Below are 15,352 nucleotides of genomic sequence, written 5' to 3'. Positions count from 1 at the left end.
TTGGCTCTGTTCACCAATGGCACCTCTCACCCTACCAGGAGCGTGGGAAAGGCTGTTTCCCAGAATGACTCAGCACTACGTCTTCCCACCCCACTCCACCCAGTCCTCAGAAGGAAGAGGGGAAACCCACCTCTCCCAGGGCCTGGGCTTGGAACTTCCCAGCTTCTGCAGCCTTGCCCTGAGAGCGGCAGATGGGAACCAGAACCTGTGTAGCCCCTCCATTCCCCCCACCTCCTTAATGCACTGAGGCGTCCGTTCCTGTGATCAGACTCCAGGCACCCTCCCCTTCCCTGCCCAGACCCCAGTTCGCAGGCGCCGAGAGCTGCTCAGATGTCCCCTCACCCTCCTCGTCCCTGGACCTGGCTCCAGGACAGCCCAGCCCTACACTGGTCTTCCCCTTCCCGCCAAGATGTGACGGGCTTGTCCAGGCCTGGCTGGCTTTGGTGGACGAGTGTCCCAAATGAGTGGCCTTATAAGCGCTGGGAGTTCCCGAGGGTTCGAGAGTTGGACATGCTCGAGTTACCACACACCGGCCGTGCTGCAATCCCACTATGGGGCTGAGAGTGTGGCCAGTGCCAGGGTCCCGGCTGCTGAGATGACCTGGGGCATGAATGGGATGCCTAAGAAGATGGGGTGAAGCCTGGGCGGGACTTGGAGGAAACATACATGGAGACCAAGGGCATGGATGCTGACTCCTGCCAGCGCGAGCAGGCCTGGAGGCGTAGGCTGCCCTCGGTCCACTGTCCACGCCGAAGGTGGTGCCAGGATCCCCATAAATCCAGTCTGTCCACGTCTCTTCTGACGCAGGCTTTTAGAGAGGAATGTTGTTTGGAATCTGATAAACAGAACCCGAATCCCTTCTTTGTCTCTAAAAAGCTGTGTGACTTTGGGGAGTTGAGTTCCTCTCTCTGAGCCCGATTCTGTTGTTGTTTAGTTGTTGTTCTTGTTCAGTTGCTAAGCCATGTCCCACTCTTTCGTGACCCCATGAATTGTAGCCCACCAGGCTCCTCTGTCCATGGGATTTTCCAGGCAAGAGCACTTAAGTGGGTAGCCACTCCTTTCTCCAGGGGATCTTCCTGACCCAGGGGTCGAGCCTGGGTCTCCTGCATTGGCAGGCAGATTCTTTACTGCTGAGCCCCCAGGGAAGCCCTGAGCCCAGTTCGCTTGTCTCTAAATTGAACATGATCGCACCTGCATGGGTGGGTTACTGGGAGGAATAAATGAAGCACCAGCTGCCGAGTGCAGGGGGGATTCAGTGCATCTGGTGGTCTCTCCTTCCCACGAAAGAGAAGCCTCATCGCCCCCTGGCAGCTTCTGGAGGGGCTCAGAAAGCCCACAAGGGACGTCACCAGCAGAGTTCCGTGACGCACCTGCTGGGCAGAGCCTGGGGCATGGAGGGTGCTTGAGCCACGCTTCCTGGGGATGGGGAGGGTGGCAAACTGTCAGAAATGATGTGGGCTGGAGGCTTTCCCAATACACAGGCTGGGCCCCACCCCGGAGCCTTGGGAGGCAGGAGGGTTTTGAGAAGGTCTTGGGGTATACTCGCAAGCCCTTGGCTAGTCAGGACCGCCCCTCTTAAACGATTCCCATGCACACAGCATCAGGAGGCTCACAAAGCTGTTTATTTTCCCACCTATGATACAGGATGGATGCAGGGTGCAGAAAACCCAGCGACTGCTTTGGCGAACATACTGGAGCTGCACACAAGCCTAACAGGCTGTGGCTTTACGGGGGATTCCTCTGTTTCCACACAGTTGTAACTGACCTTTGAAGGGCTCCCCGGGGCACTGCGGCATGCTGCTTCTGGGCAGAATTTATCATACCTGCTCTTCTTTGGTAACTGTGTCTTTAGAATTTCATATACAAAACTCGATTGGCAAAAAAAAAGTACCAATGTCAAATTTTCATAAAATCAGGGCAAGAACTGGTTTTCTCTTGCCATTTGGACTTAGCTGCCCCTTGAAAACTGTTTTTTTTCCCCCTTGGTTGTTTAGCAATGCCCAGCCCAGAGATAGGAAAAGGGAGCAAAATTTAACCTTTGTGTTAAAAGAGAAGCAAGGTTTTCAATCAAACAGTTAAGTCGCTGGACTCATTATTTAAACACCAAAAGACAACAGATGGACTTATTCATCTGGCCCAGCTTAATACATGTCGGCCTAACACTACAAACAAATGCATAAAACCGAGATATGTCTGGGCGGTACAAACGGGGACAGGGCGTCGTCACAAGGCAATGACTTGGCCTGGAGGCACAGACTTGGCTGCGCTGCGAACCGGCCCCTCAGAACCAATACTCAGAGACGAAGATGTGGACGTTGACGACATTCCGGTGGGACACCACACCCCCAACCACATAGTTCATCTCCAGCTTCAGGACGGCGTGGAACGGGCCCACGATGGGCCGCACCTGGCGCACGACACCTGGGGAGAGAGCAGAAGGTGTTTGGGGAGTTAGCAGGGACCAGAGCAACGTGGAGATGGGGGACACGATTTCCCTCCGGGAATTTCAGAGCTGCAGGAGGGCTCGGACCTCATCACGTCCGCCTGAGCCAGGTGCTCAGCATCTCCCTCCAAGTGGTCGCCCCCGGGCTCTGCCACCATCCCCAGGGACGAGTGACAGCAGGCTCACTGCGGCCTGTCTGCTGTGCGCAGCTCGGACTGTGAGCGAGTCTGTGCGTGTGGGCTTTGGGGTCCTTGCCTTAGGCTCCACGCCAGCTCCTTTTCTGTCAGCCTGGGTTTCCTCCTCTACCACCATCGACCTAACCAAGAACTGAGAGTCTAGATAAAGGGCTTGTCACAGAGCAGATGCCCAGAAGACACCCGTCCCCCTCTCTCCTAACCTACTCTGCCCACCTGTGACCTGTGGGGAGAAACACAGCATGTGTGAGCCTCTTCCCCCCATCTCTCACGTTGAGGATTGTCCTGGGGGCCTGGAAACCCTTTATCTGAGCAGATAACTCCCAGTTCCCTATGGGACACACTCCTGGGTCCTTCGCCCTCCACATCTCTTTTTTGGAGGGTGACACCTGAGTCCCTTGTTCAGCGTTCAGGGTAATAGGTGAGCAAGTGGTGGCTCGAGTCCAGCCGAGATGGGTCAGGGCAGTCAGGACAGACGGCATGGGGGAGACAGGTGTCTGTCCGGGGAAGCGGGAGCCTGCTGTGTAAAGCTGCTGGGGGGTGGGCAGGGAGGTCTGCCTGGACCAGCATAGGGACTCAGCAAAGGCCATGATGGTGGCCTCCCCAGACAGGGCTCAGGGGGAAGGGCAGATAAGTTCAGCTCAGTCGCAGTGGAGGAGGAAGAACCCTAAGTGTTCTAAGTTCCCTGTCTCCAGGCCGGACCCTGACATCACCGCCTGCCCATGCAGGGCACCCAGCATCTCACGGAGAGAACGCCCCTGCGCTCGGGGGCCAGACGCTGGGGCTGAGGTGAGCACTCTCCTCCCGGCTGGACGTGGAGAGCCCACCGCCCTCTCGGGCCTCGGATTCCTCAGCAAGCAGACGATGCCACGTGACCCTGTGCTTTGCACAGACTGATCCCGACCCCCAACCCCCGCCTCCCTAGCTCTGCGTCCACTAAGGTGTGAGCTCCAAGGGTGCAGGGCTACCTCCCCGCCGGACGGGCGGGCTCAGTGCCCCACTTCCGTACGCATTCACGCATTCCTCAATGGGTACCAGGCGCTGGTCACGGTGATGCCGAGGAAACAAACAGAATCCTGGTTTCCACGTCGGTGGTGGACATAGGTGAGTCCTACGCTCTGACAGAAGTCCGCACGGCGTCCAGCGGGGGTAAGGATGGAGGTGAGGGAGGCGGGGGAGTCAGGAAAGGCTTCCTGGAGGAAGTGCCTCTCTCCCTGCAGATACCCGTGCCTGGCACAGAGCAGGTGCCACCCCTACAGCTGTTGACATTTGGGAGGGACCCTCTTCCATCGCCCTGGCTCTGATATTAGGACCTTCTGAAAGCCGTGTGATGCAGGGGTATGCTGGAGCAGCCAGCCCTCTGGTTGTGCCATATGACAATTTCTAAGCCCAACGTGACGTCACTGAAGGCGGGGTCAAGAACAACCCACCACTGCAGGGCTGTTTGCAAACAACACCCTAGAGCCTGAGAACCAGCCAGAAGACAGATTGCTTGCTGCGTCCAACTGCTGACTGCAGGCTGGTTTGTACAAACAGCCCTGCCGCCGACTTGGGAAATGGGAACCCAGCGTGGCCCTTGACACCCACCCTGAGATCAGCGAAGGCTCTGGGGAGTCTAAAGGGGCCCAAGGCCTTTTGCACCCGTGGCTGGTTCTTGGTCAAGACCACCAAGTTCATGGTCAGGAAGGGGATTTGGGCAGGCCATCCCCGCTTTCACTCCCTGGGCTTGTTTTTCAAAGGTGAGTGCCCAGCAGTGGGGTGGAATTCCAGGCTACTCCAAGGAAACAAGGGCTCTAGCTCTGATGGAAAGATAAGCAGAAGCTTCGGTGGGCTGTCAGCACCCTTTCTCTGCCCCTGCCTGGCGATGACATCTTAGCTCTGTCCTGTCGGAACGCCCACGAACATCGTCGGCTCCCAGCTAAAGATCGGGGCTTGTCACCACCCACGGTTTGCCTGCGGCCCCCTTCCTAGGCACTGCCTGGGGCTGGGGGCGTCGTGGCCCCTGTGGCAAGCACGGCCCCAGACTCTCCTGTCCCTCAGCACCCTCACCAGTGTGATTGTCTCCTCTCCCCGGGCCGGAGACCACTGCTGGCGCCCACCAGCCTCAGTGGCCTGGGTTACCTGCACCCATCCCTGGGGCAGTGCTCAGAGGGGCTCAGGGGGCTTGAAGGAAAGAGGTGAGAGGCTCAGTGAGCCAGAGAGCTAGTTTAGGACAGAGAGCAACAGAGGCGGAGGGAGCACTTCTGCAAGCTATGATCAGACACGTATTTATTTCTATATGTTGTCATTATACTGTGTGTGTGTGTGTGATAAGCCGCTTCAGTTGTGTCTGACTCTTTGCAACCCTGTGGACTGTAGCCCTTTAAATATCATATAATCAGTATATGATACATAAATACATGGGCTCCCAGGTGGGGCAGGCAGTAAGGAACCCACCTGCCAATGCAGGAGACCCAAAAAGACACAGGTTTGATCCCTGAGTTGGGAAGATCCCCTGGAGGAGGGCATGGCAACCCACTCCAGTATTCTTGCCTAGAGCATCCCATGGACAGAGGAGCCTGGCGGACTACAGTCCACAGAGTTGCAAAGAGTCAGACACGACTGAAGTGACTTAGCACACATGCGGCGCACACACACACACAAATATAAATATATATATAGTTTAATTATTATAAATACAAACTATATATTGTTGTTGTTGTTGTTAGTTGCTCAGTCGTGTCTGACTCTGCAACCCCATGGACTATAGCCTGCCAGGCCCCTCTGTCCATGGAATTCTCCAGGCAAGCCTACTGCAGTGAGTAGCCATTCCCTTTTCCACTGGATCTTCCCAACCCAGGGATCGAACCTGCATCGTAGGCAGATTCTTTACTGTCTAGGCCACAAGGGAAGCCCCTTCAGGGCACAAGGTTTGAGTCCAATTGACCTCAGTCAGCAGCATGATCCCAGGTTGCTTACTGAAACTTTCTGAGTCCCCACTTCCTCTTCTGTGAAACAGGGATTAAACAGTCACCTTCAGAGTCAGAAACAAAACCATCACAAGGCCATCCTACTAATGCTGGATATCAAAAGGCTCTGCAACATTCTAATGTGATATGAGTTTCAGTTCAAGTAGGACTGAATTCCTCCATGATTGAAAAATAGAGCAAATGTTGAATATTTTTATTAGATTGCCTTAAACATTGACGAGAAAGGAAAGCTCTGGATGTCTAGAAAATATATTTAAATCTCAACATGTACTGTTAGGGCTCTTCATGAGGGTTAGTTTCTAAGATGCCTAAGGACCAGAATGTCACGCAGTCGGCTAAGGGTTCCGACTGTAAACAGCTAAGAGGCCAACCAGAACACTAAAGGGAGCTAAGAGCTGCTTTAGTGAAGAAGGGCATTGAGGAGGGGAAGAGGAAGCAGAAGGCTGAACTTCAGATGCAGGTCACACTCACGGCGTGGATTTTCTCAGGATCTTTGCATTTAACAAGAGAACAACTGAGGTGGAAGACACAGGCATCTGCAAGGGGCTCAACAAGGCACTGTGGGAGTGACACAGCAGGTGCCCAGGGAGTCAGCTGCCCTGTCCTTCCCCTGTGACCTGGGGTCCACACTCAATCCCCAACTCTATCTGTAACCCTAGTCAGTATGACCTGGGGTCCACACTCAATCTCCAACTCTATCTACAACCCTAGTCAGTCCCGGGATCCCTTCCCAGGCCACACCCACTCTGTGGACCTGATCACTACTTCTTCAGCCTAGCCACACTTCCTGGGGGCTCTAATTTTAGTGAACATGCTCCCTTCATTCCCAGGTTAGTTCAAGCTTGAGATCCACCTCCTGGTCCTCACCTTCACTGAACCTAGACTTTCTCCTGATACCACTTCTTTCTTCACAGCTTTCCTACCCATCCATCCATTACCCATCCATAAAACCCATCCAACTATCCAATATCCATCCACCTATCCATCCATCCATCCACCATCCATCATCCATCCATTATTCACTCATCTACACATCCATTCATCCATCCATCCATCCATCCATCCATCCATCCAATAGAGGCCATTCTGCACAAGAGAAGTTTAAGGAAGATTCTACACAGGAGCTGACTTCAAATCGGAAGACTAAAGTCAATTTAAAGTCAAATTTAAAGACTAAGTAGTGGGCTTCCCCGGTGGTCCAGTGTTAAGAATCTGCCTCACAATCCGAGAGACACTGGTTCGATCCCTGGTCGGGGAGGATCCCACATGCCGTGGAGCAACTAAGCCCATGTGCCACAAGTACTAAAGCCCGAGTGCCTAGAGCCTGTGCGCCACAACCAGAGAAGCCACAGCAGTGAGAAGCCCAGCGCAGCCAAAAAATAAACAAGTTTAAAATAAAACAGCCTAAGTAGGCGCCGACGAGGTAAGTAAAGCAAAGGTGTCAGTAGCTCAGTCGTGTCTGATTCTTTGCGACCCCACAGACTACAGCCAGGCTCCTCCGTCCATGGGATTCTCCAGGCAAGAATACTAGAGTGGTTGCCGTTTCCTCCTCCAGGGGATCTTCCCAGCCCCGGGATCAAACCCAGGTGTGCCGCATTGTAGGCAGATTCTGTATCATCTGAGCCACCAGGGAAACCCAAGGAGGCAGGCAGGGCCTGTGCAAAGGCCCCAGGTGTCAAGGTTTGAGTCAGTTCTGGGAAGAGAGTTAATCTTGGGGAAAGAGACCGAGGAGCCTAAGAAGGTGGTAAAGGGCTTCTTCAGGGCCCTCACGCCTTGTCAGGCTCACAGCACTGGGAGTCCAGACCAGCAGTCTCCTGGCTTCCTCCCCACCACCGATGCTAGACCTCTGTTCTTTAACCACCAACCTTCCGGGTGCAGGGAAACCAGAGAGGGAACTAGAGAAACGCTTGCTGCCCGAATGTGGCATCACAGACATTAGAAGCTGAACCTCCACCAGGGGTCTAACTCCATCTGTCACTTGCTTCTACAGACGTGTGGTTGGCATCTGCTCTGCGCCAGGCGCTGGGGACCAGCTAGACCACCTGCATCCTCTTTCATGAAGGCTTGCCAGCCCCACTCTGCACCACCTGGGGCCTGGTCTCCCTCGGGGGAACCTTCACAGTTGACTCCCCCTTTGGAGGCAGGGTCTACATCACATTCATCTCTGTCCACTGTCCCCAGCCCAGGGCCCAGGGCAGGACACACGGGCAGCATCGTCATGATTATCCAGTAGGATGAAGGCAGAGGAAGAAAGAGAACAGAGAAGAAGGAGAGAGGGGAGGAAAGAAGGGACCCTGCTCCTTGAGGGCCCCTCAAACCTTTGTCCTGAAGGGAAGGGGCCGCTGAAGGCTCTAAGCGCGCACAGCTTTATGTGGAAAGACCATCTCTGCAGCAAAATGCAGGAGAGAGGGAAAGGCTCTTTCCATCACGCCTGCCTTGTCCATCTTCCCTGCTGGGGTGTTTACCTCCCTAGCTTTCAGGAGCTCCAGGGGGAAAAAAAAAGGCCACGATGCCGAGTTCAACTGTGTTAATCTTCCAAATCCTCATCTTTGGCATTTCTGCTTCGGGTCCCAGACACTGCTGGTATTCCTCGGCGTGTCTGTGCCTCTGAAAGATATAATTAAGTCTTTTTTTTTTCCCTTTGAAAAATGTAGGTCCCCTGGGGCACTTCACCTTCATGTCTCGTCTCTGTTTGTAAATTGCAGCCAATGTGCCAGGAGCCCGAACACAGAGACCTCCATCGCCTCCTGGGGACTGCGGTCTCAATTCCGGGCCCCTGAAGCATCCTCAAGCTTCTGCCGCTTGACTGGGGTCGCAACTGGTCAACCACAGGTTGCCTGAAAGGAGGAGGGTCATCCCCGAGGGCATCTGCATGAGACACTGGTCTGTGGAGACCTGGAATCACAGCCTGGCATTCCTATGCTGCTTCCTCATCGAGCAGCCTGTGACCTTGTATGAGCCACTGTCTCATACAGCCGCCAACTCAGAAGTCCTGCGATTCGAACTGACCAAGTGTAATGGCCTGAACAGGGCTGTCGAAGAGCATCTTAGCAAAAACGACGATCCATTCAGAGACGGCATGGTACCTCATGCCAGTGGAAATGAACTGTGCTTTTCAAAAGACAGAGCTTCAAGTTAAAAAAAAAAGGCAGAGGGAAGCAAGTCAGCATCAGATGAGACTAAGATGCGGTCGCTACCTGAAATCAGGTTATAGAGTCACTGGTCTTCTCGGTTGTCACAGTCTCCCTGCCGCCGTGTGAGGGCAGAGGCCAAGGGCACTGACTTTCTTTCCTGGCCAACCTTTTTAAAATTTAATTAATTAATGTTCAGGTGCACTGGGCCTTCGTTGCCGCAAGCAGGATTTCTCTAGCTGCGGCCAGCAGGGGCTACTCTTCATTGCGGCGGCTTCTCTTGCTGCAAAGCGCAGGGTCTGGGTGTGAGGGCTTCGGTAGCTGTGGGCACGTAGGCTTAGCTGCTCTGTGGCCTGTGGGGCCTTCCAGAACCAGGGATCAAACCCGTGTCCCCTGCACTGGCAGGCGGATTCTCATCCACTGCGCCACCGTGGAGGTCCCCCTGGTCACCCTCGTATCTCTGGTTCTTGGAACAGTAGGTCCTTGGTCCTACTACAGACCTGACACATAGGAGGCCTGCAATAAGTGAATTCCTAAATGAACGCATGAACTAGAGACCAAAGCACTAAGCACGGTTTATAAAGTTGAAAGTTATCACCCGGGGAACAAAAATGGTGGGAAGGAATGGACGACAGCCATAGGTCACTGGGTTTTTAGGTGCGGCCCATGTGCAAGGAGAAAGGCGGCATGTTAGAACCGGGCCGCCCTGTCTGGCCCTGGCGGCCGCCACAGAGAGCCACGAGCCAGGGGGAGGTGATGAGTCAGCCTGTTCGGAAGAGGGGCCAGGACTGAGAACCTTGGCGCTCAGAGGAGACCCATGTGGCTTCACCAAACACTAACACAGTGGGCGACTGGGAAGAAAGCAAACCATCACCTGGGTCTAGGGAAATTCTCCTCGACAGGGAAAACTCCAGGCCAGGACAAACAGCACAGACCAAAGGCAAAGTGGAGAACGCAAGAACAGAAGAAATATGGCCCGTATGTCTAACGTGCAAAGCCATGGTGGTGATGGGCCGGGAAAGAGGTCCACAGCGGGGGAGGAGATGGGAACAGACAGGCCCTCGCGTCCACTGTTCCATCCTGTTCTCCCCACACTCCTCGGGGGAGGGGGGGAAGGACCATCGCCTCCCTCCCACCGGGGAGGAGATCGGGGCTCTGGGGGCTGACGTCCCAGATCACAGGGCCCTCAGGGCACAGCGCCCATCCAGACGGGACGGACCCTGATCTTAGTTCTCTCCACCCTACTGCACCTGGCCTGACGTGGTGCGGAGGAAACTTCCAGAATGTACTGCCCTTGGCTGAGTCATCCATACAGGGCAAAAACGGCGGAGAGGAACTATAGGGCAATCATATCGGTCACGGGCAGTGAAGGAACGGAGCTCCCCAAGCCCTGTCTTCTCTTCTTCTTGCCTGAAAAACACCCAGTAAGAGCTTGGAAGGAGGGGGACAGGGGTCTCGGTTGCAGATTTAAAGTCTGCCTCAGCAGAACCATCCTCCCGACTTCTCGGCTCTCATAAACACACTTCCTCCCGGGTCTCTCATGACCAAACCAGAGGGTCTGGACGGGGCAGCAGCAGGAAACCAAAGAGTCACCCCACCCGGCCCGGGCCCACCTCTCCCTCGGGTAGAAATAGGAAAAGAAATGTCAGCTCCACACTAAGGCTTCCAGGCTCCTTTCTGGACTCAGGAACCAGCATTTCCAGGGGCACATGGTGGGGATGAAGACACCCCCACCGTCCACCATCTCCTCCCCTGACATCTCAGCCACACGTACTGGGGCCTCACAGTTCCAGGAGGAGCAACGGGGGCTCTCGGGGTGAAACAAGTTCTGAACCAGAGACAGCAAACCTGCCCCCGAAGCCAGCCCCTGGGCCGCTGCCCTTCCGCCAAGCCACCTGGCCTCGCCGGAGGGAGAGACGCTGTGGGCGGTTTTCCGGAAGGGATTTGCCGTCTGATGTACCTGCTTTTACCAAGTTGGCCCAGGATGTGACAGTGATGGGAAGGACGAGAGTCCTCCCCTCTTTCTCTATGAGTCCTCCCGCCCACCGACCTGCTAGGGGCCTTTCCCCACCCCTAGACCCAAACTCATCAGCCCCCTTGCATGTCTCCAGGTGCCCCCAGATGAGAAATCTCAGGGCTGGGACAGACCTCAGAGAGGAGGACTCTGCGTGGTTCAAGGTCACACAGGATGGTCGTGGCAGCAGAAACCCCACATCCAACCCCACCAGGCTGTGTGCAGGCCTCAGTCATGCCCCCTGGGCCTGGAAGCCCCTCGGAGCCTCAGGTGTTCTCACCTGGAGAAAGGGGCCATCCCCCACAGGGTTAAGTGACACAGCTCTTGTTTAGTCACTCGGTCGTGTCCGACTCTGTGCGACCCCATGAACTGCAGCCCGCCAGGCTCCTCTGTCCACAGGATTCTCCAGGCAAGAACACTGGAGTGGGTTGCCCTTTCCTCCTCCAGAGGATCTTCCCTACCCACAGACGGAACCCGTGCCTCCCGCACTGGCAGGGGGATTCTTGACCACTGACCCATCGGGAAACCCAGTGACACAGTACGTGTGGCCTACGTGCTGGGAGTGCCCAGCACACAGCAGTGCTCTTGCTGCTGAGACGACTGTGACCGCTGAGGACCCGACACTCGGAGCTCTCAGCCACAAGCACAGATCGAATGTCCTGGGAACGTCCCATCTGGGAACACCCGACCCTGAGGCTGCGGGAAGTGCTCTTGGTGACAGTGGCTGATGGTGGCCGTCTGGGTCCTCTGTGTAGTTACGGTTGTCAGGTGAGGCCGTCGGAAGAGCCGTATCATCATCAGACTCTTCTCCCCCCCCCAATTTTGCACAACATGCCTCTGCTGCTGTTTGGCTAAAAACACTTCATTTTCTTAAAAAAAAAAAAAGAATAATTTATGAACACGGCAGTGATCTCAAAGGCTTTTCAGAAGGTACATAACAGCAGCGGTAAGAGCGTCACAAATCATTCTGGACGCAGCCTATCCGCAGGAGAACTCGGGAGATGCCGAGAGAGGCCGCTCTGGGCTCACTTAACCCCCTGGTGACTCTGTACATGAGCGGGTGAGTGTGATCCTGCAGCCTGCTGGGCACCGGGTCTGGGGAACCTCTGAGTGGGCGTGCTGTGTGTGTACACATGCGTGTGCATGCGAGGGTGTGCAAGAAAGAAAGAAAAATAGGGTGACGGGGTGGGCGGGGGGCACAAATGAACCCCTTGTAGGCTCTTGCCTTCAGAAATTTACAACTGGTGGAAGAGGAAGTCAAGCAAAAACTCACAGTGGGGACTTCCCTTGGTGGTCCAGTGGCTAAGATTCCGCGCTCGCAACGCAGGGCGCCTGGGTTTGATCCCTGGTTGGGGAACGAGACCCCACATGCTGCAGCTAGAGCTTACATGATGCAACTAAGACCCAGTGCAGCCTAATTAAATAAATAAATATTTTTTTAAAAAAAACTCACAATGCCGTGACCACACACCCTCCCCACTGGCCCCAGCACTTCTCCACTCGCACACACAGCCGACCTTCCGGAAGGAGACTCCCAGTGGTGCCTCCAGCACTCCCACCCTGGTGTGTCTCCACTCGACCCCACTCCACTGAGAACGGCCTGGTCAAGGTCACCATCAGCTGGGGCGACACTGAATCCAGTGGTGAATCCTCTGTCCTCATCTGACCAGACTCACCGTCATTGACACAGCTCATGCCCTTGCTCCTGGGAAGGCCTCCTCCTCCAGGCTGGCCTCCGCTCATCTCCCCGCCCTCTGAGCACGACACGCCGCAGTGCTCCAGCCTCTTCTCTCCTCCGTCTACACTCAGTTCCTCCGTGAGCTTGTCTGGTCTCGGGGCTCCAGCTCCCATCCACCCACAGTCACCTCCCAGACGTACTCAGTCTACCCCTGCATGGCCAAGGGTGTCCCCCAAGGCCCACAGTCTTAATGCCAAAGGGAACTTGCGACCTCCCCAGAGCTGCTGTGCCACAGTCTTCCCCAGCTCACCTGCTGACAGCCCGTCTGCTTGTTCTTTAGGTCAAGACCCATGCAGTTCATCTTTGTTTCACACCCAACTCGTCAGCAAAACCTGGCACTACCCCCTGATGTATCAGAAATCTGTCTGCTGACCACCCTTCCTGCCGGAGCTACACAGCCAGAGCCACAGTCACCTCCCGGCTGGATCACAGGTTTTTTGAAAGGTTTTGCATGAAAGTGAAAGTCGCTCAGTCGTGTCCGACTCTTTGCGACCCTATTGGACTATACAGTCCACGGACTTCTCCAGGCCAGAATACTGGAGCGGGTAGCCTTTCCCTTCTCCAGGGGATCTTCCCAACCCAGGGATCGAACCCAGGTTCCCCACATTGTGGGCGGATTCTTTACCAGCTGAGTTATGAGGGAAGTCTACAGAGTGAGTCACGAAGTTCAGAGGCTAAGACTCTGCACTCCCAATGCAGGGGGCCCAGGTTCAATCCCTGGTCATGGAGCTAGGTCCCCAGGCTCACCCAGGCACCCAGAGGGAGCATCTCCCACCTCAACCCAAAACCCTCCCGTGGCTCCCACCTCACTTGGCAATAAAGCTGGAGCCACTGTGGCGGCCTCAAGACCCTGCTTTGTCGGCCGCTGATTCCAACACGCCGGGCTCGCCTCTGCCTCAGGGCCTTTGCACCTGCCGTCCCCACTGCCTGGAGCTCCCCCTCCAGATCTCCACACGGCTCATTTCCTCAGCTCCCCGGGTCCTTAGACTAACGTCCCCCACCACCAGACACACAGTGGTGGCCGCTCCCCTCTCCTCCCCCGCCCTCTGCATTGCACTCACACTGCCTGACGGTGTGGATGTTATACGTGTCTCCTGCCTGCTCCTACCCCCGGAAGAAAACGTGTACTTGCCTAGGATTCACATCTGTCTGCCTCTCCTGGTGGCTGATGCATCCCCTAGAGCAGGGCCTGCTCCCTTGGGACACACACATTATTTGCTAGAAGAATGAAGACCAGAGTCCTATAAGAAGCTCAGCCCTGGGGCTTTGGGAGCACAAAGCAGGAAGCTGCACACTCTGCCTTTGGGGGCTGGGGCATGGAGGGCGTGTGAGAGGAGGTGACGCGGCTGACTTGGGCTCTGAGGGATGAATAGGAGCTTAACCAAGAGGAGAAGGAGGTGAATGCCATGGCTCAAGTCCAGGAGACGAGAGAGGCCATGAAATGGATGGGGTCTGGGGCATGGGCTGGTGTGTTTGGAGCAGAGTGAAGGGAAGAGTAAGGGATTAGAGTGCTGGACACTGGGGAGGAGATAAGCAGGCTGAGGCTGAAGATGTCTCCAGCCGGGCGGCAGGACTGGACATGAAAGGTGGGGGTTAAAGCCTGGTAGACCCAGCAGCAACTGGCTGCGGGGGGTGGGAGGAGGGGAGCAAAGGGTCCCCGGCTTCAGGAGCCTCATGGCTGGAGCATTTTTCGCCATCATGTGGAAGCACCCTGCTGAGTGGGGGGGGGGGCTTCGGCCAGGCTGGTGGACCTCACAGCTGGGAGATGACATTGGGGGCTGGGGGCAGGGGGCCAGCACGTGTGAGAAGCAGCCCACGTGATGCATAGGTCCATGGGCAGGAGCAGAGAGGTGTCCAGTGAGGTTCCCTGTGGCCCTGGGTGCCGACCTGAGGAGTAGCCTCAAAAGCAGGGGACCCCTCTGAGCCCTAGAGTCCTGTGCCAGCCTGGGGGTGGCCTCTGAGAGTTTCTGCTTCTGTGAAACTGGGTGTCGGGAGCCCTCCTCACAGGGCTTTGCAGCAGGAATAGCTGCTTCCCTATGAGTCACGATGGCCCTGGGCCCAACGTCTATGGCCCGTCGCTGCCCCGAGAGGCCGCAGCACAGTCAACACAAAAGGTGCTGGTGTCCGGCCCCCTCTCACACCCCATCTCAGGCCTCCGAGAGGGCACCGCCTGCCCTCTGCGTCCCCCTGACCTCCCAGGACTGCCAGCCTCCAGGTGAGGTCCGGCCGAGGCCAGCCCCTTCCCCCCCACTGGAAACGACTTGGCTGCCGGCCAGGGTGTGGCCCCGGGGGGTGGGGCGGGGGCTGTGCCTCCACTAGAAGAGAAAGCACCTAATCCCGGGATTTGCCGTGAAAGCAGGACAGGGCCGATCACTCATCACCGGCAGAGACGGCCGCGCTGTTGTTTTTAGGTGGAATTTCTGAATCTCATCCGTAATGTGTACTGATCCTGGGCCAAGCTTTCTGAATCAGGCTCCTGGACGGGTCAGCAGCATGTGTTTAACCCCTTAAGAGGTAAAGATTTCGAAGAGGCGATCCGGGCCCTGCAGGCTGGAATGACTGAGAGTGACTTGAAAGCAGATGGCCGGGCAGACAAGCTCCTTGCTTTGCATGAGGCTTCCCCTGGCCAGGGGCTAAGGTACAGCAGGCAGCTCTCCTCACTCACAAGCTCTTGTACTGGGGCTGCTGCGTGCAGTTGACTAAGCTGTGCACTGCGCGTAGAGGAGGCTGTGAATGGTTCTGCAGTGCACAGAACAGTCAACTGTACACAGTCGCCTTGTCACATTATTACTTGTCTCTCCCACTGAGACATTAACAGAGACAAAACCTACTGCTGACAAACTGTAGGAACTCAGATGGCAGG

At 55.8% G+C, this 15,352-nt stretch overlaps 1 protein-coding gene across 1 annotated transcript in view; it reads right to left on the bottom strand.

Moving 5' to 3' along the window:
• Positions 1–1,600: 1,600 nt before the first annotated feature.
• The window catches only part of FBLN1 (fibulin 1), an 81,478-nt gene continuing 67,726 nt past the window's right edge, over positions 1,601–15,352 (bottom strand). The window contains exon 17 of the mRNA XM_020888285.2: positions 1,601–2,421. Within this exon, the coding sequence (XP_020743944.2) occupies positions 2,282–2,421 (140 nt within the window). The 3' untranslated portion in view covers positions 1,601–2,281. The remainder of the gene's footprint in view (positions 2,422–15,352) is intronic.

The sequence above is a fragment of the Odocoileus virginianus genome, chromosome 23 (assembly GCF_023699985.2).
Source record: "Odocoileus virginianus isolate 20LAN1187 ecotype Illinois chromosome 23, Ovbor_1.2, whole genome shotgun sequence".
Lineage (NCBI taxonomy): Eukaryota > Metazoa > Chordata > Mammalia > Artiodactyla > Cervidae > Odocoileus > Odocoileus virginianus.
This window is presented reverse-complemented; position numbering and strand designations above follow the sequence as displayed.